Genomic DNA, 27704 nt, shown 5'->3' with positions numbered 1-27704 from the left:
GTTTCTTTTTCGAATATCAGTTGTTACATGTAGTAGGTTGACAAGGTTGATGGCCCCAATTCTTCACTCTTTGTCATACTGGACAGCATGTTCAACTCATCCTGAACTTGATTCAAGATTCATCCAGGTGATTTCATTTGGCTAAAGGAAGGTCCCCAAATATGAGGTAAACAATAATGTGAAGCACGAACTTGCACATTGGATCCTGGTCTCCTATTCTCCTATTTTGTGTGTGTGTGGGGGGGGGGGTGGGTATTGGGGATTGAACCCAGGGACGCTTAACCATTAAAACACAGTCCTTTTTTACTTTTTTTATTTTAAGAGAGGTTCTTGCTAAGTTGCACAGACTGGCCTCAGATTTGTGATCATCCTACCTCAGCTTCCAAGGAGCTAGGATACAGGCATGTATCACTGTGCATGGCTTCATTTTCCTCTTAATAATGTACTTACTAATTTTTAACTTACACCAATTAATAAGTGTTTATTAAATGCCAGGATAAATGTACTGCTGATTCTTAATGGGACAAAGGTAAATTCGATAACAACTCTACCCTCAAACAAGGAAACCAATTATTTTAGCACAATGAAGAAAGCACAATAACAGATCAATTCTGAGCACTATGAGACTGAAGACTAGGAAAATTACTTCTTCTTGAGTAGATTGAAAAGATTTTTTAGAATAGAGGAGAGTTCCTCATCATCAATCACAATTGATGCTCTATAAGAAACTGCCCCCGACTCAGGGCTTAAACAACCACCATTAATCATTGCTCATGAAGGCAAGGGTTGGTTGGGGGCAGTTATGCCAATTTTGGCTTACCTTACTCCTGTGTCCACCATGCATGAGGGTCAAGCAGGTGACTTGGCTGGTGTTGGCTGTGGGGTCTCACGTGTTTGGGGGTCAGTTGGTTATAACAGCCTTGATTTGCGGTTACCTTGTTTCTGTCTCATCCTTCCATCACGTTGCCTGAACAAGATCTAAATAGAATCAAATACTGCATATTAACTTTTTTCCATATAGGTAGTCTAGGAACAAAAGGGCAAAAGTATGCTTTCCTAAGTAAATGTGAAATTTGTCTTGTGAGTCAGAAAAATCAAGTGTAGAAGAAATCCTATTTTTTGTGATCTTCCCTAGAGACAAAATCCCTACTCTTTGTTGATGGGTCTTTTAATAGTAGGAATATATCTAAATGTTTAATTTTATTTATACTTCTTTATTTATAGTAGTGGCTATAATGAGGAGGAAATGACCAGGACCATTACTTTTCTGCTACTCACAGTGTTTAATTTTGGTGTCTTCTTTGGAGGTAAAAGAAATAAAAAGAAGAGGATGTTTCTAATCAAGAAATGTCCCCTCCTTTAAATGATTACATATAGCTCTCTTTCAGGAACACTGAATGCAGTTAGAAAATATGTTTCTGATGAAATAATGAGGGTAAATACAGTCTTTAAAAAAGGCAATTAGTGCTTCTTTTATTTAAGAAATATGGGGCCTTTGGTAAATCCAAACTCAGGAGATCAGGAATCATCCTAGAATTTTGTCATAAATCCAGGTATTCATAAATCCATGAGTGGCGAGAGATTTTAATTCATCTGTAATTATAAATAAAAATGAATATATATTGTTGGATTGAATGTAGGTCTAGAACCTAGGGGACATAGATTTAAAAAAAAAAAAAAAGATTGCTTTAATTTCTTCTTCCCCAAAATATTGCCTTTATCATAAAAAGCAATCAATAAGGCAAATATATATTTTCATTTCTATTTATTTCTTCCATTTATCATAAGCTCATATCTCAGAGGTACTTGTGTTAGTATACTGTAAATGGTCTTTAGGTTTGTTTTTTTTTTTAAATCTCACTTCTATCATGAGTAAGAAAGTGGCCCCTATGGCCTTGTCTAGGAGTGATTCTTCTGTGACCTCCAAAAGGAAGGGGATTGGATATGGGGAAATAAAGATGGAGCCAGTGAACACACACCGATAGCTGTCCAGTTAACTCCATGGAACTTTTTAGGTGAGTGGTGGTAGAGTGGGGTAAGCTCATCTCAAGATTCATCTCTGTATTCCTTCTTTCATCTCTGATTCATTTCAGCAAATACTTGAGTACTGCTATGTACCTGGCTTCGTCCTAGGTGCTAAGTTTACGATACTCGCCAAGATAGATACCACTTCTGCTTCTCTGCCATTCACGAGCCTACATTTCACTACATCTTTCTAGGAAATCTTCCTCATCACTTTGGATTTTTCTTTTTCTTTTTTTTTTTTTCTCTCTCTCCCCCTCCCTGTACAGTGGATGGAACCCAAAGGCATTCTACCACTGAGTTGCACAGTTGCATTTTGAAATGCTGGGGTTCCCAACTACAATTTTTAAGTGGTCAAATCACAGATGTCTAGTACAAGAAATAATAACAACAACAAAGACAGTAAGTGCCACCATCACTGCAGACTGAACTCAGCACCAAGCACTGTGCTAAGTACTTCACATCCATCAGCTTCACTACTCCTTATAACAGTCCAGTGAGTTTAGTGCTGTGGACCACAACTTACGCAGTGAGAGTTTCTAGCATTCAATTTAAGATACCTAAAAATGTGCTTAAAACATAAGACCTCTACAAGTTCTATTTTGTAATCAAATAATTATTTTTCAGTAGTATTTTATTTGTTTGTTTATTTAGGTACTGGGAGCTGAACTCAGTACCTAAATAAACAAACAAACCACTGAGCCACATCCCCAGCCCATTTTATTTATTTATTTTGAGACACAGTCTCACTGTGTTGCCCAGGTTGGCCTGGAACTTATGATCCTCTTGCCTCAGCCTACTGAGCCTCTGAGATTACAGGTGTGAACCATACCTGCCTATTTTTCAGTTACATTAAAGGTATAATAATGCAATAGTTCAGTGAAGATGGTCCTGAAAAAGGCTGATATAACATGCTCTGAATAAGGTTTCTGGTGGCCTAAACATTTTAGGAATGGGGTTTAGAATATCTACAATAGCCCTTCCCTGCTTCCTACACCTAAGTCAAGTAGTAACTTCACCTCAACATTTTCTACCTAATCCCTAATGAACATCAAAACATTAAAAAGGAAAAAGTCTGGAATGTCAACAGTAGGGCATTTGCACTGTGTCGGACTGTAGCATCCAAGCCAAAAATGGGAGCCTAAAGCAGACAAGGAAATACAGCTGCAAATACTGGCTGTTGGCAAGGCTCACTCACTTGGCATTTGACAGGCTATGCCCACTAACCAACAGCTACCCATAATGTCAGTTGACCAACTTATTCAGTCTTTTTTGTTATTTGTCCTTATTAGTTATACATGACAGAATGTATTTTGACATATTATACATATATGGAGTATAATTTCTCATTCTTCTGGTTGTACATGATGTAGAATTACACTGGTTGTATAATCATATATGCACATAGGAAAGTAATGTCTGATTCATTCAACTATCTTTCCTATCCCCATTCCCCTTCCCTTCCCTTCATTTCCCTTTGTCTAATCCAAAGTATTTCTATTCCCTCCACCCTTATTATGAATAGCCTCCACATATCAGAGAGAACATTCAGCCTTTGGTTCTTTGGGCATTGGCTTATTTCACTTAGCATGATAGTCTCCAGTTCCAACCATTTACCAGCAAATGCAGTAATTTCATTTCTCTTTATGACTGAGTAATATTCCATTGTGTATATATGCCACATTTTGTTTATCCATTCATCTGTTGAAGGGTACCTAGGAACAGTTCTGCTTCTTGAATTGATGACACTGGTGCACTAGCTGTATTTATGTCTTTGGGTTGCCTTATTACCCTCAGCTCAAATCCTGTTCCAACCATTTTCTTCTGCTCAGGAGGTTCATATTCATTCAGTCTCTCCAGACCTGGTCCCTTCCAGGGCGTGCATTAAACCGACAAATGTCCTGGGTACCCTCTGCAGCTCAGAAGAACTCCCTTTGTCTTACCTACAAAGGCTTTTTCCTCTGTCAATGCCATTTCATCTAACCTGTGCTACCCTGAACATCGAGTCTGGGGCCCCTCCTGGAGCTTTACTGAGAAAACACACTGCTGGACTCTTCTCCCAATTGTTTTCAAGTCCTCCACGGTTATATGACTATTCGTACCACCTGAGTTCTACTCTGAAAGGGAGGAAAATACAGACCCTATTTCTTGTATCTGCTCTACGCCTCTCCTTTGACTTTTTAATCCCTATGCCCTCTGCTCCAGCCACACAGGAGAGGTTTTCCCTCTCTCTATAACATTTTCAAGAAGTACCTCTAAAACCTAAAACATAAAAATGCTCTATGATTTCAAGATTCAGACAGAGCACTTGATTAGGCAAATGAGGACACTGGTAATGGAAAAATCCCCATCAAGTCTGGATTTAATGACCACTGTCTCAGAACCCAGGTCAAGTGATTACCTTTCAAGTTGACCAATACCTTTGTTCTTCAACCCCAGGACCATGAACCTCACGGCTCAGCCTTGAAACAGAAAGCTACGGAGAAGGAAAATGAAAATTCACCAATCTCAAGTATTTAAAGCACTATCTGTACCACATAAATGACCAGAATACCATGCAGCTCGTAGCAAGGGGACTCCTGAGTCAGTGCTGAGGGTAAGTCTTGCTTTTGAAATTATCCTGGAAGAGATATATAAAATTGGGCATAAAAAGGCAGGCAAAAGCGTTCCATGTAGAGGGAACAGTCGAAACAGAAAACAGGGCATCTCTTAGGAACCAAATCATTGAAGCATTTTAAATGTCAGGGTAAGGGTTTTGAACTTGATAGGCAATGAGGAACCCTGAAAGCAGATCTTTGAGCAAGGAAAGAACATGTCCAGAGCTTTAAGAGAAAAACTGATATGGCAACAACTGTGAAATTAAATTATACCATTACTGTATAATGAATAGAAATATTAAGATTTCAACACCAAGATCTCAAAATAGAATGATGCCTAAGAAAGATATTTTCCCCTTCCTCATCAATGCTTTGTACCAAAATACAAACTGGTCAAAATGCCAGACTCAAGCATGATAATCATCAAAAAAATGGTCATATATGTGAGATGATAATCTATTAAAGAAAAATACATTATTCTCCAGACATTCACTTTTAAAGTGAAGAGCTCTCACTCTTTTATAGTGTTTTGCATTTATTTATTAAGAAAACTTTTAGAAGCAACTAACAACACCCTGAATGACCTCAAACATGTACTGTCACTTGCCTGAATTCTTTCTGGTGCATGACTCTAAACCCTAATAATTATAATAAGAGCAGACATTTCCATTCCAGTTGTCAGCAAACTTTAGTATGACCAACTAAAAGGAGAGTTCACAGTACTGAAACATCCTAACACATGTATATAAGACACCCACTATAGTGTACAGAGAAGTATTATCATAAATATTTTACTTGTGTCATTGGTTAAAAAAAGAAAGTGCGCCAGTATCTTGGGTTGTCTAGGAGAGCTTGCATAATTTGTAATTCCCAACTCTGATAATTGTCAGAGTGGTTCCCAGTCAGCAGTGTAGAATAGCCAAGAGTCCATAAAAGCATGTTCCAATGAGGCTTTCAACTGCAGCGGCCACAGGGGTCAAGCTTCTTTTGTTTTAGTCTCATGCCAGCTCATTCTGAGCATCAAGCAAAAACATTTCAATTGTCTTATTCTGGATCTACTAAAAAGGAAATGATAATAACCAAGAAACCTCTTTCAGGGCACGAAATACCTATATTGCGCAGAATAGAACTAAACTTAGCTTTTAAAAGTTTTTGTTTTGTTTTTTTAGTTTTCAAAATGAATCTTAAAATGAAACAAACCAAACTCAAGTGTATTATGAAAAACTAGTGATTTCAATATGGAAATTTTTTTGGTAATCTGTAAACAGGTTTAAAAAGACATAGAACACAGAATTTGGTCTTTGGGCTCATTCAATTCAGCTTTCTGGACAAACTCTGAGCTATATCAACCATTACAAAAAAAAAAAGAAAGAAAAGTAAGAACCATCTCAACTGGCTAACAAGAAATTTACCCAAACTATATATTACTATGTTCAAAAATAACTGATATGTAAATTCTAAATCAAATAATGACACATTTAAGTGAAATATTTATGGACATTAAAAGCACACACACAATATGCACAGACATTCTGTATTTTAAACGATTTTATTTTTACCATACTACCCTGTTTGCTCTGGAATAATGTGGCAGTAAATGTCTTTTTTGCTAGCTCAAGAGAACATTGCATCAGAAAGACTAACAACATATAACACTTAATATACCAATATTATTATTTATTTTCTCTTTATAAACCATACCTTAAATGTTTGTGTTTCTTTAAATATAACACTAAAGTGTATATGTAATGATGAGATATAGCAGGACTGCCAAAACTAATGAATATTTCAAAGATACCATTACTTTCCCCAGAAAATACTTGTGAAGGAAAAAAAAAGATATTCTTTATGATCAAAGAAAACACCAGTTGAAGAAATGTCTTAGGAGTCCCAAATAGCATTTCTAAGGACATACAACTATGCTGGACAATTCCAGAAAGGAAATCAGGTGGAAGGTTGGGAAGAGATATCAATTCAGCACCACAGAGAAGATTCTGAGAAAACAGAGGCAGTGTTTTCAAAGGAAATTGGTTTCTGAAACATGAAAGAGACAACTCTGGGAGTCAAAGTGACCACAGTGATACAAATCACACAAAGAGCACCAAACTAAAGCATCTCCATTCAATAGCACACATAACCTGACACCCTGGCGAAAGACCACAGGTCTCAGGTACAGTGGACTGAGGTTCTCTCTCTCTCTCTCTCTCTCTCTCTCTCTCTTCCTCTCTCTCTCTCTCTCTGTCTGCCCCTCCCCTCTTTATTAAGACGCATAAAAGTGGTGCATTAAAGGAGAAAAAAATATTAACTGATACTTACTTTGCTCAATTATGGATAAGGTGAATGTGGAAGAGGAGGGCATGCTGGGAGCAACATCTGGAAGAAAATGTCCTATTAATCTATAAACACATTACATTCAAGTTCACTTTCATTGAACTCAAAATATTTGGGAAAACATTTAGAAAAATTATACTGGTTTGATCCAAAAATCTCACTGGCACAATTTGAGATGAGGTAAATGCATGGGGTCATGTGAGATCTGTGACTAGGAGAACCCACAGGAGGGTATTTATCGTAGATCAGTCACATAATTTCTATCACTGACATGCAAGAATATTCAGTGATGAATCTCATGCTAGGAACTGATGAATATTTGGGGTACTACTGATAAGAATAAAAGTTATGGGATGTCAGACTTGAAAGTAAACCTAGAAACAACCAAATCTAACGTAAGCAATTTGAGGAGACGGAAGTCCCATGAGTCTATCCAAAATCATATATGGGGAGAAGCAGACTCATCCTTCCTCTGCCCCTCAAAATGCTCCTCATCTTCAAGATTCCATTCAAAACACATTCCTTCCACCCCTTCTCATCCTGGCCTGGCATTTTCTGAACCATTTGTCAATTAACTGCCCTGCCCGCTCTCATTTCTTCTTTTTATCCTCTTTGAACTCTGAGAAATCTTTTTGTGGTTGTCTGTCTTCTTTAATTGCTCCAACTAAAATGTGATGCTTCTGGGAAGCTGAAGCAGGGTTCTGGGTTCTCAGGATATTTAGGAGCTAGAAAAAGCACTCAAGGAGTTTTATAAGTACATTTCAAGGGAACCTTATACCCCCAGTGGCAAGATCTGCCCTAATGTAATTACCCAATGAGGCGATGAATTCTGATGAGCAGAAATTGGATCCTAAGGTTGATGGCATCCGTTCGCACAATTGTTTCCACATCTTCTCGGGCTATCTTTCTAATGACTCAGAGGACCCTGCCCTAAATTGGCTGCCTCAGGACCACTTGGTTTGTCCACCCTTTTATGTCTTCATTCTTCTGCTCCTGTGTATCCCCTTCATGTCCATCCTAGTCATCTTTCTAGAGACCAGGTTATAGAGATGTACTGGCAGAGTCCAAGCCTACAGAAACCTCCTAGTATCACCTCAAGGGTCTCATATCCTTCTCTCATCTGGTTATTGTGAACTCTCTTGGGGTTTCAGCAAACAACTGTGTCAGTTCCTTACATCTTACTGCATTGTTCAGCATCTATTTGCTTAAACACATTTGAAGTTTAATGGTCCAACCCTGTTTTAGTCAGCTTTTTCACTGACCAAAAGAACTGAGAAAAACAATTTTCCTATCAGGATTAATGCACTGATTAGGTTAAACCTCATGTAACTCAATCATTTCATCTCTAAATTGTCTTGTATTGTCTCACCCATGAGCTTTCAGGGGACACCTCATATCTAAACCGTAACAAACACCTAAATTGCACTGTAGCACACATACCCATTAGCTCTTCTCCTACCCTCCCCGCTACAAAAAAAGTACCCCAGTATGTACTCATGCCTCATCAATATTCTGAACCTGTACCCCATTCCTAGAGACCAGTCAGGGGACAGTACTGCACCCACAACCCTCTTCAGAACTGAAATAGTATTTTTAGCACTACATACCGAAAGCCCTAACTGGGAACTGCCCTTGGCAAAAGAGGATGACCTTGTCCAATCTCAAACTTCCTTGCTGGGAGTATCTTGCACTCAAAAATCAATAATATGAAGACTGGCAACCTTCACTTCAACACAGTGCAATCCTGAAGGGCCAGCCTAGTTGCAGCACTCCCCCATGGAAATGTGGAGGCTTTTGTTGTAACTAGATGGCTGCATTCCCGTGTCTCCCTTCACCCAGTCTTGTTTTCTCAATCTTGCACAGAGTCCCTCCAAAAACCCAGCTTCAACCTGGTTTCCTCTTTTAATCTTGCATACGAGCAACCTTCCTTTTGTCCTCGGGTTCATTCATTACAAGCATCTACCAATGCACCAGGCATTATTTTTGATGCTAGTTATTAAGCAATGGGAAGAATCTGACAAAAGGGAATTGCCATTTCAGTTAGGAAAGAAGATAATAAATAAACAAACATATAATTTAGTGCCAAATAAGAGTACTACTTGAAAGAAAATTAACTGAATTGGAGGAACATACAGTTGCTAGGAGGAGGTATGTTATTTAAATAGGCCAGACCAGGGAGTAAGATGGAACTGATGTCCCACGAAGTAGCAGAATGAATCACTCAAACATCAAGAGCAGTAGTTTTGAAGCTGGAAGAAAGAGCAAATATAAAGTTTCCAGGACAAGAATAATAATCTTTAAAGAATGGTAAAGAAAGTGTGTCCAGAGTGCAAAAGAGAGAAACTGACAGGAGATAAACTCAAAGCGACAGGCAGCCACACTACAGTAAGGAGGGCAGATTTTAAGCAGAATGTGGTCAGAACCCACCGCAGGATCTTGAACAGGGGAGGACATAGTCCAATTGATGTTTTAAAAGAACACTCCGGCTGCTGTGTGGAAGAGAGACGGTAGGGTGTGAAGCAGAAGCTGAGAGACCCCTTCAGAGAATGATGGATGTTGCTAGGGAAACAGCCTCATTTGGGTTTCATATGGAATCAAAAATGAAGCCAAAAAATAAAGAAAACACATAATATGTTGAGTGTGTGGACTAAAATTATGTTGCCTTATACTCTTTCTCTTTCTCCTCTGCCTTCCCTTTTCTCTTTCTTCATTTTTGATACAAAAGGCCTGTTTGAATGACCCAATGATTGCCACCAGGGCAAGAAAGAAAAATTAATACCCAAATCCCAGAAGGCTCCAGGAGGAAAGCAAAGTACCTGGTGCTGTGGTTTCCTACACAATCCCATATAAATAGTTAAGAAACCAGCAAGAAGAAATAGCAAAACTCAGTTACAAAAAAAATCCACCCTCAGACTCAAACATGGGTCAAAGAAGAAGTCTCAAGGAATTTTTTAAAAATATTTTGACTATACAAAATGATAATTTATCAAAATTTTTCACAACCAACTAAAGCAATGCTGGGGGGGTGCATATAGCAGTAAATGAGTACATTAGAAAAGATGAAAGACCTAAATTCAACAACTTGAGTTTATCCTTAAGAAACTAGAGAAAGAAAACTAGACCTGATGTAAAGAAAGAAGAAAAAGTAAAAATTGAGCAGAAATTAAAAATAGAAAAATAGAAAAAAATATTGGTAAAGAAAAAAATTTGTTTTTATAAATGATTAATAAAGTTGATAAGCTCCTAGCCAGGCTGATCGAGAAAAAATAAAGATACAAATGTCCATCACCATGAATAAAAGTGCAGACATCATTCCTGATACCAAGGACAGAAGAAGGGCAAAAAGGGATACTGTGAGCAACTCTAGTCCATTCAATAAATTAATCAGACCCATTCCATGAAGGACATGAACTACAAAAATTATCCCAAGAAGGAGAAACAGCCAATCTTAAGAGCTGTATTGTTTATTATAAATATTGAGTCAACAGAAAAAATATCTTCAAAACAAAAAGTCCAGAGGATTTCACTAGTGAATTCTACTGAACACTTAAGGGGAAAGAAATAAGCCCAATCCTGCATAACTGTGTCTTGAAAATTTAATATAGAATACTTCCTAACTAATTTTATAAGACTGGCATTACTTTAACACTCAAAACAGATAAAGGCATTACAAGAAGAAAAAAAAACTACAGATGAATATCTCTCGAAAAGCACAGTTGCAGATTCCTTAACAAAATATTAGCATACCTAATACAGCCTTATATGAAAAGGATTGTATAACACAATTAAATGCAGTTCAAACCTGGAATGCATGTCTGATTCAATATTCATAAATTAATCAATGTAACATATTAATAGACTAAGAAAATTATCATTATGTTAATGGATGCCAAAAAAGCATTTAATATTATTCAGTATCCACTCATGATAAAAATTCACAAAACTAGAAACAGAAGGAACTTTTTAGCCTAATTAAAGGTTATTTGTGGAAAAACCTATGCAATATCATACTTAATAGTGAGAGGGTGGATGCTTCCCCTAAGATAAAGAATGAAGTAAAGATGTCCTCTCTTACTACTCTAGGTATGGAAAACAGATCAGTGATTGACAGAAGCTTGGAAAGGTAGGATGGGAGTATAGGGAGTATTTTAGCATGGTAGAATTTCTCTCTATTGTAGATATATAACACTATTGATTTGTCAAAATCCATAGAACTGTATAGTACAAAGAACCAGCCTTAATGCATGCAACTAAATATATATACATATAAAATCAGCCAGAAAATTGGAGAATCTCTGAAAGGAATATAAACTGTGACCAAAAAAAAATCCAACTGTTAAAAATATATGATAAGAATTGACTGAAGGGGTTGAAGAAAAAAGTGCTGACTCAAGTAATTTTACAAGAATGATTCTAAGACTGAAGACAAAAGGAATTGCACATAAATGCTGCAGTCTTTAATGAAATTGTTTCTCCCAAAGTAGGAGTAAACAATTCTGATACAAACAAACAAGAAAGAAGACTGCAGATAGTGGTAACCAAGTGTCTCACTAATGGAGTGGGAGATTCAACATGAGGAAAGGGGGAAGGGCAGAGTGAGATGTGGGACTACATTAGAGTTGGGAAAATCAGTACGAATTCACATTTAGCTTAACACTGTTACAGGTGATATGATATTTACATATGTAATGATAAATAGATATCACAGATACAAAGGATAGAGATGGAAATAGTTATACGTGTATGTACATGGATTAGTATCCCTCTATATTCCCCATTTGTCCACTGAGAGTCTGAAAACAACAATATCATAGTAACCATGAGCAACCCAGGGCTCAGATATTTGTTTTTAGTATTCTAATGATCAAAGGAATCAGGGCTTCTTGGAGAAATGATTGATTCTAGAGCTGGAGCATGGAATATAGATGCCCAGAGCACCTTGCAGTGCTAGAACATAAGAATATGCTTTAAAAAATAAGTAAAAATTAGAGAATATAATGCTAGTGAAATAAGCCAAACCCCCCCCCCCCAAAAAAAACAAAGGTCAAATGTCTTCTGTGATATGCAGAAGCTAATTCACAATAAGGGAGAAGGGGACAGATAGGGAAGAATAGAGTTACTTTATAATAGGTAGAGGCAATAAGAGAGGAAAGAGTTATGGGTCAAGAAATAATAGTAAAGTGAAACACATTATTACCTCATGTACAAGTATGACTGCATGACTGATGCGATACTGCAGTATGTATAATCAGAAAAATGAGAAATTACACTCTGTATGAGCTATCAAAATGTATAAATGCATTTTACTGTCATGTACAACTAATTAGAATAAAATTAAATTTTTAAAAAAATCAAAGTACAAATTGATAGACATCAAAAGGATGTAAGAGCTCCCAATGTCCAAACCTAGAACAATTGGATCCACAAAATAAATATCACAGTACTGGATGATAAGCCCAAGTATAAAAATAAAGATTCAAGGAGATCCAAGATGGCGGACTAGAGGGAGGCTGCGTTCCTTGTCGCTCCATAACTCCAGTTTCAAGCAGAGGATATCTGTTTCTTGATGAGGCAGTTTTTGCTGCTTATCGATCCCCTGCTGTTTACCCCATTTGTCTGCTGTGATCACCTGCAGTCTGCCAGCATATCGACGCCTTTTTTGATTGCAGACTGCTCACTGTCAGGCACCTATCATCCACCATTTGCCTGCCTCTCGACTGTCCATCACCTGCCTTACACCTATACATCACCCAACACACGAGGTTCACCTCCCTGTCATCCGACAACAGGGATCGCCGACCACCAGTGGAGCACCAGCTGCCTGTTGTTGCCTTGAAGTTCTCTGTCACAGTACCTGCAGATCTGATTACACATGGGTGCCACCATTTTGAGGCAACAGCCAGGCTCCATAGGACCCCTGGCCTGACTGATTGAGCCCTGTCTCCAGGACCCCTCAGCCTGACCAATCACTCCCTGCCTCTGGGGCCCTCACATCGACTGAGTGCTCCCTGCCACCAGGACCCCCAGACCAACTGACTGCGCCCTATCACCAGGACCCCAGATCGACTGATTGCACCCGGCCTCCAGGATCCCACAACCACACCAAACACACCTGACCTCCAGGACCCCTGCCTGACCAACCTCACCCTGCCTCCAGCACCTCCAGCCTACCACAGCCACACCCTGAGCTGCAGCTCCCCATTTGCCAACACATTTCAAAGTCTGAGCGGCCATCTTGGATACTCCTGGAAGCCGGAGCTCCGATGGGCAAATCCCATCCTGAGACGCCTGCTGCAGGCTTGAAGCTCATTGTCAGGTACCTCTCATGCATCAGGCTGCTAAAGACTGGGAGGTTTTATTACTATATGACTGTTATACTGTAGATTTTCTTTTTTCTCCTGATTAAAAAATTTTAAGTTTTTATTTCTTTACTTTTCTTGCCCTCTTCTCCTTTTGTTTACCTGTTCCCTCAGAGTCTCTTTCTCCCTTTTTTGCATGCTAACATCCAATTTCTTTTGAGTACACTCTCACCCTTTCTATTATCCAGAACTTCTGTATATTCTTTTCTTATCCCATTAACAGCTACATTCTATATCCCTCTGCATCTTTTTGTCCTCCATTTGAAACTGCAGAACTTATTGCAAATCTGTTTGTTTTATTGAAGATAGTATTTAAACTCATTATGTTTATTATGCCAATTTTGTTATTGTCCTCATAGGGGCTATTTGGTCTAGGACTGCATAGTGTCTGAATTGGGCACTGATAATATTGATCTTCCCTTAAAGAAAGGGTTTTGGAAACCTATAGGGCCACTAGAAGCCTATAAGGGGAAACAGCAATACCCCAGATCTGCACTGATAGAGGGGAAGATACATGAACAACATGAAAAAACAATGGAAGAAAATGATCCAAACAAATCTAGATTCTATATTAATAGAACCCAATGACAGTATGTTAGAAGAAATGTCAGAAAAGGACTTCAGATTATACAATGATTAAGATGATTCACGAAGCAAAGGATGAGATAAGAGAGCGAATGCAGGCAATGAATGATAATACCAATAAGCAGTTGAAAGAGCAACTGCAGGAAACAAAAGATCATTTCAACAAAGAGAGAGATTCTCAAAAAAAAAAAAAAAAAAAAAAAAAAACGGAAATCCTTGAAATGAAGGAAATAATAAACCAAATAAAAACCACAATGGAAAGCATCACCAAAAGACTAGACCACTTGAAAGACACAACCTCAGACAATGAAGACAAAATATTTAATCTTGAAAATAAAATTGTCCAGAGAAGATGGTAAGAAATCATGAACAGAATCTCCCAGAACTATGTGACATCATGAAAAGACCAAATTTAAGAATTATTGGGATTGAGGAAGGCACAGAGATACAAACCAAAGGAATGAACAACCTATTCAATGAAGTAATATCAGAAAATTTCCCAAACCTAAAGAAGGAAATGGAAAATCAAATACAAGAGGCTTACAGAACAACAAATGCATGAAATCACAACAGATCCACACAAAGGCACATTATAGTGAAAATGCCTAACATTCAAAATAAAGATAGGATTTTGAAGGCTGCGAGAGAAAAGTATCAGATTACATATAGGGGGAAACCAATACAAATAGCAGCAGACTTCTCAACCCAGACTCTAAAAGCTAGAAGGACCTGGAACAACATATTTCAAGCTCTGAAAGAACATTGTTGTCAACGAAGAATCCTATACCCAGGAAAACTAACCTTCAGATTTGAAGATGAAGTAAAATCCTTCCATGATAAACAAAAGTTAAAAAAATTTACAAATAGAAAGCCTGCACTATAGAATGTTCTCAACAAAATATTCCATGAGGCGGGACAAGATGGCGCCGTCCACGCCGCTGTTGACAGTCCGAGGATCAGAAGGGCTGTACATGGTGAATGGACCACCGCATTTTACAGAAAGCACAGTGTTTCCAAGGGAATCTGGGAAAAATTGCAAAGTCTATGCCTTTAGCAAGGATGGAACCTTATTTGCCTGGGGCAACAGAGACAAAGTAAATATTATCAGTATCACTAACAAGGGACTACTGCATTCCTTCGACCTCCCAAAGACAGTTTGCCTTGAATTCTCACCAAAAAACACTGTTCTGGCAACATGGCAGCCTTACACTACTTCTAAAGATGGCACGGCTGGATTACCTAACCTACAGCTTTACGATGTGAACACTGGCACATGTTTGAAATCTTTCATACAGAAAAAAATGCAAAACTGGTGTCCATCCTGGTCAGAAGATGAAATTATTTGTGCCCGAAATGTTAACAATGAAGTTCACTTCTTTGAAAACAACAATTTTGACACAATTGCAAATAAATTACATTTGCAGAAAATTAATGATTTTGTTTTATCACCTGGGCCACAACCATATAAGGTGGCTGTCTATGTTCCAGGAAGTAAAGGTGCACCTTCATTTGTTAGATTGTATCAGTATCCCAACTTTGCTGGACCTCATGCAGCTTTAGCCAATAAAAGTTTCTTTAAAGCTGATAAGGTTACAATGCTATGGAATAAAAAAGCTACTGCTGTGCTGGTGATAGCTAGTACAGATGTTGACAAGACAGGAGCGTCATACTATGGAGAACAAACACTGCACTACATTGCAACCAACGGAGAGAGCGCTGTAGTGCAGTTACCAAAAAGTGGCCCCATCTATGACGTAGCGTGGAATTCTAGCTCCACCGAGTTTTGTGCTGTTTATGGTTTCATGCCTGCCAAGGCAACAGTTTTCAACCTGAAGTGTGATCCTGTGTTCGACTTTGGGACTGGGCCACGCAACGCAGCCTACTTTAGCCCTCATGGCCACATATTAGTCCTGGCTGGATTTGGAAATCTGAGGGGACAGATGGAAGTGTGGGATGTTAAAAACTACAAACTGATTTCTAAGCCAGTGGCTTCTGATTCTACGTATTTTGCGTGGTGCCCAGATGGTGAGCATATTTTAACAGCCACGTGTGCTCCCAGGTTACGTGTCAACAATGGGTACAAGGTTTGGCACTACACGGGCTCTGTCTTGCACAAGCATGATGTGCCATCAAATGCGGAGTTGTGGCAGGTCTCTTGGCAGCCATTTTTGGATGGAATATTTCCAGCAAAAAGAATAACTTATCAAGCAGTTCCAAGTGAAGTGCCCAGTGAGGAACCTAAAGTCTCCACAGCTTACAGACCTCCAGCTTTGAGAAATAAACCAGTCACCAATTCCAAGCTGCATGAAGAGGAACCGCCTCAGAATATGAAACCACAACCAGGAAATGATAAACCATTATCAAAAACAGCCCTTAAAAATCAAAGGAAGCATGAGGCTAAGAAAGCTGCCAAGCAGGAAGCAAAAAGTGACAAGAGTCCAGAAGTGGCACCTCCTCCTCCTCCACAGAGCACACCACGAAACCCTGTCTCTCAGGCCTCTTCCGGTGACCCCGAAGTAGACAGAAAAATTAAGAACCTGAGGAAGAAACTGAAAGCTATTGAACAACTGAAAGAACAAGCTGCAGCTGGAAAGCAGCTAGAAAAAAATCAGTTGGAGAAAATTCAAAAAGAGAAAGTCCTTCTCCAGGAGCTGGAAGATTTGGAATTGGGTATTTAAAGTACACAGAAAGCAAGGTGGTTACTACCATAAACCAGTGCCAACACATTTTCTGTCAAACCCATTGGTGTTCATGGAATATCCATGTGCCCTTATTTAATGTTGGTCTGTAATTTTAATGAGTTATGCAAGAGTCTGAATATGTATGAAATTATTTAATATCTATTAAATTGACTTCTATATATCCTGCATCCTGTATCATGTCAATACGTGATGAAGAAAAGATACATGAGATTTTTACCTAAGTTGACAGATTGAAAGCTTTTTTTAGTAAGGGACAGTATTTGCTATATAAATGAATAAAGACATTTTAAATTAAAAAAAAAAAAAAAAAAAATATTCCATGAGGAGGAAATGGAAAATGACAGTGTAGGTCAGCAAAGGGAGGAACTACCTTAGAGAAAAATCACTCAAAGGAGAAACCAAGCCAAGTTAAAAATGAAAAATAAGCCCAAATGACTGGGAATACAAATCATATCTCAATTATAAACCTGAACGTTCATGGCCTTAACTCATCAAAAAAAAGGCATAGAACTGGAAGAATGGATTAAAAAGAAAGACCCAACAATATGCTGCCTGCAAGAGACTCATCTCATAGAAAAAGACATGCACAGACTAAAGGTGAAAGGATGGGAAAAACCTACCACGCACATGGACTCAGTAAAAAAGCGGGGGTTTCTATCCTTATATCAGATAAAGAGGACTTCAAGCCAAAGTTAGAAGGGATAAAAAAGAACATTTCATACTGCTTAAGGGAACCATAAATCAGGAAGACATAACGATAGTAAATATTTATGCCCCAAACAATGGTGCATCCCTGTATATCAAACAAATCCTTCTCAATTTCAGGAATCACATAGACCACAACACAATAATTCTGGGTGACCTTAATGTACCACTGTCACCACTAGATAGATCTTCCAAACAAAAACCAACAAAAGAAACCATAGAACTCAATAACACAATCAATAACCTAGACTTATTACACATATATAGAATATTCCACCCATTGACGAGCAGATTCACTTTCTTCTCAGCAGCACATGGAACCTTCTTGAAAACAGACCATATGTTATGCCACAAAGCAGCCCTTAGGAAATGCAAAAAAATAGAGATACTGCCTTGTGTTCTATCAGATCATAATGAACTGAGAGTAGAAATCAATGAAAAAATTAAAAAAAATTACTCCAACACCTGGAGATTAAATAACATGCTATTGAATGAAATATGGATAACAGAAAACACCAGGGAGGAGATAAAAAAATTCTTAGAGATCAATGAGAACGACGATACAACATATGAAAATCTCTGGGACACTATGAAAGCGGTACTAAGAGGAAAATTCATGGCATGGAGCGCATTCCAAAAAAGAATGAAAAGTCAACAACTAAATGACCTAACATTACAGCTCAAAGTCCTAGAAAAAGAAGAACAGAAAACAACAAAAGTAGTAGAAGACAGGAAATAATTAAAATCAGAGCTGAAATCAATGAAATAGAAACAAAAGAAACAATTCAAAAAATTGACAAAACAAAAAGTTGGTTCTTTGAGAAAGTAAACAAAATAGACGAACCCTTAGCCACACTAACAAAGAGAAGGAGAGAGAAAACTCAAATTACTAAAATTCGTGATGAGAAAGGAAATATCACGACAGACACCACTGAGCTACAGAACATAATGAGAAGCTACTTTGAAAGTCTGTATTCCAACAAAATAGAAACTACTGAAGACACTGACAAATTTCTAGAGACATATGCTCCTCCCAAACTGAACCAGGAGGACATACACAATTTAAACAGATCAATATCAAGCATTGAAATAGAAGAAGCCACTAAAAACCTACAATCCAAGAAAAGCCCAGGACCAGACAGATTCTCAGTCGAGTTCTACAAGACCTTCAAAGAAGAACTTATTCCAATACTTCTCAAAGTATTCCAGGAAATAGAAAAGGAGGGTATCCTACCAAACTCATTCTTTGAAGCTAATATCACCCTCATACTCAAAACAGGAAAAGACACATCAAGGAAAGAAAATTTTAGACCAATATCCTTGATGAATATAGATGCAAAGATGCTTAACAAAATATTGGCAAACCGTATCCAAAAACATATTAAGAAAATTGTTTACCACGATCAAGTAGGGTTCATCCCTGTAATGCAAGGATGGTTTAACATCTGTAAATCAATAAACATAATCCATCATGTCAATAGAATTAAGGATAAGAATCATATGGTTATTTTCATTGACGCAGAAAAAGCGTTCAACAAAATACAACACCCCTTCATGCTCAAAACAATAGAAAAAATAGGGATAGTAGGAACATACCTAAACAATGTAAAGGCTATTTATGCTAAGCCCATGGCCAACATCATTCTTAATGGAGAAAAACTGAAAGCATTCCCTTTAAGACAGGGTTGTCCTCTTTCATGACTTCTATTCAACATTGTCCTCGCAACTCTAGCCAGAGCAATTAGGCAGACTAAAGAAATTAAAGGGATACGAATAGGAAAAGAGGAACTTAAGCTGTCTCTATTTGCTGATGACATGATTCTATATTTAGAGGATCCAAAAAACTCCTCCAGAAAACTTCTAGACCTCATCAATGAATTCAGCAAAATAGCAGGCTACAAAATCAACACACATAAATCTAAAGTATTTTTATACGCAAGCGATGAAACAGTTGAAAGGGAAATGAGGAAAACAACTCCATTTGCAATAGCCTCAAAAAAAATAAAATACTTACCAAACAGGTAAAAGATCTCTACAATGAAAACTTCAAAACATTGAAGAAAGAAATTGAGGAAGACCTTAGAAGATGGAAAGATCTCCCATGTTCTTGGATAGGCAGAATTAATATTGTCAAAATGGCCATACTACCAAAAGTGCTATACAGATTCAAGGCAATTCCAATTAAAATCCCAATGATGTACCTTACAGAAATAGAGCAAGCAATCATGAAATTCATCTGGAAGAATAAGAAACCAGAATAGCTAAAGCAATCCTTAGCAGGAAGAATGAAACAGGGGGTATTGCAATACCAGAACTTCAATTATACTACAAAGCAATAGTAACAAAAACGGCATGGTGTTGGCACCAAAATAGACAGGTAGATCAATGGTACAGAATAGAGGACACAGACACAAACCCAAATAAATACAATTTTCTCATACTAGACAAAGGGGCCAAAAATATACAATGGAGAAAAGATAGCCTCTTCAACAAATGGTGCTGGGAAAACTGGAAGTTCATATGCAACAGAATAAAACTAAACCCCTATCTCTCACCCTGCACAAAACTCAACTCACAATGGATCAAGGACCTCAGAATCAGACCAGAGACCCTGCATCTTATAGAAGAAAAAGTAGGTTCAAATCTTCAATTTGTTGGCTTAGGATCAGACTTCCTTAACAGGACTCCCAGAGCACAAGAAATAAAAGCAAGAGTCAATAACTGGGATAGATTCAAACTAAATAGCTTTCTCTCAGCAAAGGAAACTATCAGTTATGCGAAGAAAGAGCCTACAGAGTGGGAGAATATCTTTGCCACTCATACTTCAGATAGAGCACTAATTTCCAGAATCTATAAAGAACTCAAAAAACTCTACACGAAGAATACAAATAACCCAATCAACAAATGGGCTAAGGATATGAACAGACACTTCACAGAGGAAGATCTACAAGCAATCAACAAACATATGAAAAAATGTTCACCATCTTTAGTAATAAGAGAAATGCAAATCAAAACTACCCTAAGATTCCATCTCGCCCCAATTAGAATGGAGATTATCAAGAATGCAAGCAGCAATACGTGTTGGTGAGGATGTGGGTAAAAAGGTACACTCATACATTGCTGGTGGGATGCAAAGTAGTGCAGACACTCTGGAAAGTAGTGTGGAGATTCCTTAGAAAACTTGGAATGGACCCACCATTTGACTCAGCTATCCTACTCCTTGGCCTATACCCAAAGGACTTAAAATCAGCATACTACAGAGATACAGCCACATCAATGTTCATAGCTGCTCAATTCATAATAGCCAGATGGGGAACCAACCTAGATGTCCTTCAATTGATGAATGGATAAGGAAACTGTGATGTATATATATATATATATATATATATATATATATCCACACACACACACACACACACAATGGAATATTACTCAGCTATAAAGAATATTAAAATTATGGCATTTGCAGGCAAATAGATGAAATTGGAGAATATCATGCTAAGTGAGATAAGCCAATCTCAAAAAACCAAAAGACAATGATCTTGCTGATAAGCAGATGATGACACATAATGGGGGGAGAGAGGGGGGAAAGAATGGAGGAAAAAGGGACTGTATAGAGGGAAAAGAGGGGTGGGAGGGGTGGGGGGGATGTAAAAAATAACAGAATGAATCAAACATTATTACCCTATGTAAATGTATGATTAGGCAAATGGTATGCTGGTACTCCATGTACAAACAGAAACAACATGTATCCCATTTGTTTACAATTAAAATAAATTAAAATTTAAAAATAAATAAATAAATACTCATAATTCCCTACTGATTTAAATAGGTGATTGAATGAATAAATAAATGGAGAAGAGAAAAGTCCTTTGTGACAAAGAATTCCAAATAATTTATGAAGATACTCTGTCCCCAAGGGTGTAGAGCAGAACTTCTCACCCCTTACTGGAGTTTAACTTAGTGACTTGCTTCCAAAGAGTAGAGTATGGAAAGGGGAGAAAACTTCATGGTGGAGAAAAGCAAGGAAAACTACCTCAGCTAGGCAATCAAGGTCAACGCCATGTGTGGTGAGTCACATTCATGGCATGGACCCTTGATATGGCATGACGATGGAGGACATTCCACCTAAAGGTCTTCCTACTCAAGACCTAGAATCTCAACTTGTTTGAAAAAAAAAAAAAAAAACAGACAAATGTCAATGTACCAAGGGGCATTCTATAAAACATGGCCAGCACTCCTCAAAACTAGAGATGTCATCAAAACCAAAAAACAAAACAAAACAAAAAACGCAGACACTATCACAGAGGAGAGGAACCTAAGGAGACAGGAGAACTAAATACAACAGGTTGTATGGGATCTTGGAGAAGAAAGTTCATTAAGGGAAAGCTAGTGATATGTGAAAGCAAGTGTAGAAGTCAGAGAGCAGTAATGTGTTCATTTCTTAGCTGTGACAAATGCCGCTCGGCAAAGTAAAACGGGTACAACAGGGGACATGGGATGAGCAATACCTGAGAACCCTCTGCCTCATTTATATCTCTAAACACACTCTGAAATTTAGGATTTATCTAAATTAAAAAGGAAAAATAAGAGGGTGACTTGAAACACTCTAAAGGAAAAAAAAAATACTCTCTCAGGCTAAAATAACATACAATCAGCTTCTTGCGTTTAAGCACCAGTATTTTATTTCTTTTACCTTGTCCTCTTCTAGGATTGTGGCCTTTTCCCTTATCAGGTAGTCCTGCTGCAGATCTGATCTCTCTTTTTCCTTCTACTTACACCTATGCTACAGTATTCTTTTGAGTTTTTTTCAAGACTTATATTTAAAGCTGCAGTGAATAGTCCTCAAACATGCCCCTCAGTCTTCCTTGTGTCAAGACATCTACTTCTCTGGGGATCCTGACCCCCATTAGCAATGAAATGGTCAGAGATCTACACCCAAGGCACAGGGGCAGAGAAACTACTTATGCCTCAGGAGCTCTTTAGTACAAAAGAACAAGCAACAGGTAGTGAAATTCATTAACAAACTAAAGCCCCACAGGGCCAACACTCCAAACATAATATTGCTTCTAACACAATTCTTGTAGAACGGACAGAATAACAACCTCCTAACCTGACAAGTTCAAAAAGGGCTCCTTAGATACTACTACCTCTCATTTAATTTACACTTTTTCCTACTTTTCCCAGCTTTCCCATTTATCTAGCGATTACCATGTGCTCTGTACTTTATTTCCTTTAATCCTCACAAAAAAGTTTGCTATGATTATCCCAAATTAAAATGACAAAACTAAATGCCAAGAGGCTAAATAAATTTGTAAAGGGTGGAGTCAAGACTTTTGTTTTTGCACGTTCTTTTGTTTGAAACGGGTCTCACTAAGTTGCCCAGGCTGGCCTCACACACCCCTGCCTCCAACTCCCCAAGTAACTGGGATTACAGGCATTCACCACCTAGCTGGAGTACTAAAGCACGTAACGCTCCAGAATTCATGATCTCAACATCTAACATCTGCTTCCAATATTTATGTCTTCTCTTGCCTAAATCACCTCTGTCCAGGCTTCAGCATGTGTCATGGATTCTCTGTCCATGTGGCTATGGTAGCCAATTCTTGTGTACCCATGTTTTCTCAGGATGTCACTGAGGGCCCCAGCATCTTTAATAAGAGAGATAAAAAGGCCAAATGATAGGGCTGGGGAGATAGCTCAATCGGTAGAGTGCTTGCCTTGTAAGCATAAGGCCCTGGGTTCGATACCCAGCACCATGGGGAAAAAAAAAAGACCAAACAGAATCTTAAAGTTGTGCTTCATTTCTTTCCAATCTGAATTTAATCCTTACCTTCCTGGTTAGAAGATCCATTTGTAAAACCCACTTACAATACTCAGGGATGTTATATTCAGATCTCCCTTAAAATACAAATATTAGAAAATAGTGAAATAGTTTTTTTTTTTTTTTTAAAAGAATGAGGCACAAAATTACAGAATAGGAATTCTTTCACATAACTCAGCAAGTGTAAATATCTGAAACTACACATCAATCGGCTTGAGTCACCGTTGTACACAATCACCACATCATTTAAGGTAGAAACTCTACAGTTTTAATCCCACAAAGCTAACTAACTTGCCCCAAAGTTTTTTTCTTATTCAAAAGAAAATCATCAAGAAAATTAATCTGTTCAATTAGGAAAACATCTAACTAGAAGAGTATTGATAAAAAAATTTGTTTCCAATTTTATTGATTAAATTTCCAATTTATAAATTGATTGTAATCTTCAGCACATTGATTTAAAAGGCATCCCCAATTAACAAAATAATTTCCAAGAGAATAGTTTCTTCATTCTTTGAATTTCCCATAGATCACAAAGTATCTTGTTCATAGTAAATGCTCAAAGAATGTTTCATCATTCAAAACATTTTTTCAGTGTTTACAGATAACTGTAAAGATAATTTCTGAGCTCAAATTTGAAGTGTTTGGGACTCTTTCTGGTCATTAAACAAGTTCAGAAAAGGAATAAATAACATCAAGTAAAATGCATTGATTCCTCTCCTCCACATCTTCATAAACTGTTTTTAATTATTTATTTTTAAATTTTTTACAGACGGCATTTTGATTCATTATACACAAATGGGGTGCATCATTTCATACCATTACACAACATAGATTCATACCATTTGTGTAATCATACATGTACACAGGGTAATGATGTCTGTCTCATTCCACCATCTTTCATACCCCCAACCTCTCATTTCCTTCTACATAATCCAAAGTTCCTCCATTCTTCTCTCACCCCCACCCCCCCTCCCCCATTATATATCATTCTCCACTTATCAAGAAAACATTCGGCCTTTGGTTTTTTGGGATCGGCTTATTTCACTTAGCATTATATTCTCCAATTCTGTCCATTTATTTGCAAATGCCATAATGTTATTATTCTTTATGGCTGAATATTCTTTATGACTGAATTCCATTGTGTATATATATATCAGTTTCTTTATCCATTCATCTGTTGAAGGGCATCTAGGTTGGTTCCACAATCTAGCTATTATGAACTGAGCTGCTATAAACATTGATGTGGCTGTGTCACTGTAGTATGCTGATTTTAAGTCCTTTGGGTATAAACTGAGGAGTGAGATAACTGGGTCAAAAGGTGGGTCTATTCCAAGTTTTCTGAGAATTCTCCACACTGCTTTCCAGAATGGTTGCACCAATTTGCAACTCTACCAGCAATGTAAAAGTGCGCCTTTTTCCCCACATCCACGCCAACATCTATTATTGTTTGTGTTCTTGATAATAGTCATTCTAATTGGAGTAAGATGAAATCTTAGAGTTGTTTTAATTTGCATTCTCTAATTACTAGAGATATTGAACATTTTTTCATATATTTATTAATTGCCTGTATGTCTTCTTCTGTAAAGTGTCTGTCTAGTTCCTTGGCCCATTTATTGATTGGGTTCTTTGTATTTTTGGTGTAAAGTTTTGTAAGTTCTTTATAAATTTGGGAGATAAGTGCTCTATCTGAAGTGCATGTGGCAAGGATTTTCTCCTACTCTGTAGACTCTCTCTTCACCATCTTGATTGTATCCTTTGCTGAAAAAAAGATTTTTAGTTTGAGTCCATCCAATTTATTGATTCTTGCTTTCATTTCTTGTGCTTTGGGAGTCTTGTTGAGGAAGTCTGATCCTAAGCCAACATGAGGAAGATTGGGGCCTACTTTGTCTTCTATTAGGTGCAGGGTCTCTGGTCTAATTCCTAAGTCCTTGAGTCATTTTGAGTTGAGTTTTGTGCAGGTTGAGAGATAGAGGTTTAAGCAAATGTAAGACACACTTTCTTAGAAATGCCACAACAATCTGTACTATTCAAACATTAGAATTATAAAAACATCGAATAATGTTTTATTGAGGGCAGAAAGGAAATTTTTAATACTACCCATTCAGATGTACCAACACCTACCACATTGAAGGTATCTCCCAGTTGAATATGCCAACTACAGAGCATGGAAGTCTTCCATGAATACAGATCTTCAAGACATGAACAGTTGGTACATAATCTGTCTCATTCCGTGCTTCATGATCAGGCACTTTTTTTTCTTTTTCCATTTATTTTTTATTTTTTTATTTGTTCTAATTAGTTATACATGAGAGTAGAATGCATTTTGACACATCATACATAAATGGAGTGTAACTTCTCATTCTTTGGTTGTACATAAAGTGGTGTTACTTCAGTCATGTAGACATATATGTACATAGGGTCATAATATCCAGTTTATTCTACTATCCTAAGGGGCTGGGGATATAGCTCAGTTGGTAGAGTGCTTGCCTTGTAAGCACAAGGCCCTGGGTTCAATCTCCAGCACCACAAAAACAAACAAACAAACAAAAAAAAAACATTCTACTATCCTTCCTATACCCATGCCTCCACTCATTCCTTCACTCCCCTCTGTCTAATCCAAAGTACTTCTATTCTTCACTACCTCCTGCCCCCTTATTGTGAATTAGCATCCACATATCAGAGACAACATACAGTTTTTGTTTCTTTGGGACTGGCTTATTTCACTTAGCATGACAGTCTCCAGTTCCATCCATTTACCTGGAAATGCCATGATTTCATTTATCTTTAAGGCTGAGTAAAATTCCCTTGTGCATATATACCACAGTTTCTTTATCCATTCATCTATTAAAGGACATCTAGGTTGGTTCCACAGTTTAGCTATTGTGAATTGAGCTGCTATAAACACTGATATGGCTGTGTCACTGTACTGTGCTGTTTTTAAGTCCTTTAGGTATAAACCGAGGAGTGGGATAACTGGGTCAGATGGTGGTTCCATTCCAAGTTTTCTGAGGAATCTCCATATTGCTTTCCAAAATGGTTGCACCAATATGCAGTCCTACCAGCAATGTATCTGTGTACCTTTTTCGCCACATCCTCACCAACATTTATTATTGCTTGTATTCTTGAAAATTACCATTCTGACTGGAATCTTGGTGTAGTTTGGATTTGCATTTCTTTAATCACTAGAAATGAACATTTTTTCATATATTTGTTGATCGATTGTATTTCTTCTGTCAAGTGTCTATTCAATTCCTTTGCCCATTTGATTGAGTTATTTGATTTTTGGTGTTAAATTTTTTGAGTTCTTTATATTTCTTGAAGATAAATGCTCTATCTGAGGTGCATGTGATAAAGATATTCTCCCATTCAGTAGGCTCTCTGTTCACATTATTGATTGTTTCCTTTGCTGGGAAGAAGCTTTTTAGTTTGATTCCATCCCATTTATTGATTCTTACTTCTTGTGCTTTATGAGTCTTGTTACTAAAGTCAGTTCCTAAATTGACATGGTGGACATGTGGGCCTATTTTTTCTTCTATTAGGTGCAGGGTCTCTGTTCTAGTGCCTAAATTCTTTATTCACTTTGAGTTGAGTTTTGTGCAGGGTGCGAGATAGGGGTTTAATTTCATTTTGGTGCATATGGATTTCCGGTTTTCCCAGCACATTTGTTGAAGAGGTTATCTTTTCTCCAATGTATGTTTTTGGTACCTTTGTCCAGTATGGGATGACTATATTTATGTGGATTTGTCTCTGTGTCTTCTATTCTGTACCATTAGTCTATGTATTCCATGTATCTGTTTCAGTGATAATACATTGCCATTTTTGTTACTATGGCTCTGTAGTATAGTTTAAGATCTGATATTGTGATTGTTCCTGCTTCATTCTTCTTGCCAAGGATTGCTTTGGCTATTCTGGGTCTCTTATTTTTCCAAATTAATTTCATGATTGTTTTTTCTATTTCTATGAAGAATTTCATTGGGATATATTAATAGGAATTGCATTAAATCTGTGTAATGCTTTTGGTAGTATGGACATTTTGGCAATGTTATTTCTACCTACCCAAGAACATGGGAGATCTATCCATCTTCTAAGGTCTTCTTCACTTTCTTTCTTTAGTATTCTGTAGTTTTCATTATAGAGGTCTTTCACCTGCTTTGTTAGATTGATTAAAAAGTTTTTGGGGTTTTTTTGAAGTTATTGTGAATGGGGTAGTTTTCCAAATTTCTCTTTCAGTGAATTCATCACTGATGTTCAGAAACACATTTGATTTATGGATGCTAATTTTATATCCTGCAACTTTGCTGAATTCATTTACTAGTTCTAGAAGTTTTTGTGGTGAAATTTTTTGCATCTTCTAAATATAGAATTATGTCATCAGTAAATAGGGATAGTTTGAGTTCTTCCTTTCCTTTTAGCATCCCTTTAATTTCTTCTAATTGTTCTGGCTAGAGTTTCAAGGATGATGTTGAATAAAAGTGGTGAAAGAGAGCATTTTTGTCTTTTTCCAATTCTTAGAGGGAATGCTTTCAATTTTTCTCCATTTAGAATGTTGGCAGCCTTGGGTTTAACATATATAGCTTTT

The 27704-nt window shown here is 37.4% G+C and overlaps 1 protein-coding gene across 1 annotated transcript; it reads left to right on the top strand.

Annotated features, from left to right (window-relative positions):
- The first annotated feature begins 14814 nt into the window (after positions 1 to 14814).
- LOC124968761 (eukaryotic translation initiation factor 2A-like) lies at positions 14815 to 16889 on the top strand. Its single transcript, XM_047531502.1, has one exon. The coding sequence runs from the start codon at positions 14815 to 14817 to the stop codon at positions 16570 to 16572; it is 1758 nt and encodes a 585-aa protein (XP_047387458.1). The 3' UTR covers positions 16573 to 16889.
- The last annotated feature ends 10815 nt before the right edge of the window (positions 16890 to 27704 follow it).

Source organism: Sciurus carolinensis, chromosome 17 (assembly GCF_902686445.1).
Source record: "Sciurus carolinensis chromosome 17, mSciCar1.2, whole genome shotgun sequence".
NCBI classification, from domain to species: Eukaryota; Metazoa; Chordata; class Mammalia; order Rodentia; family Sciuridae; genus Sciurus; species Sciurus carolinensis.
The sequence above is the reverse complement of the archived record's forward strand: the minus strand, read 5'-3'. Positions and strand labels throughout refer to the sequence as shown.

Excerpts from the sequence above, each read along its gene's own strand:
- LOC124968761 (XM_047531502.1), top strand. The coding sequence starts at position 14,815 with ATGGCGCCGTCCACGCCGCTGTTGACAGTCCGAGGATCAGAAGGGCTG.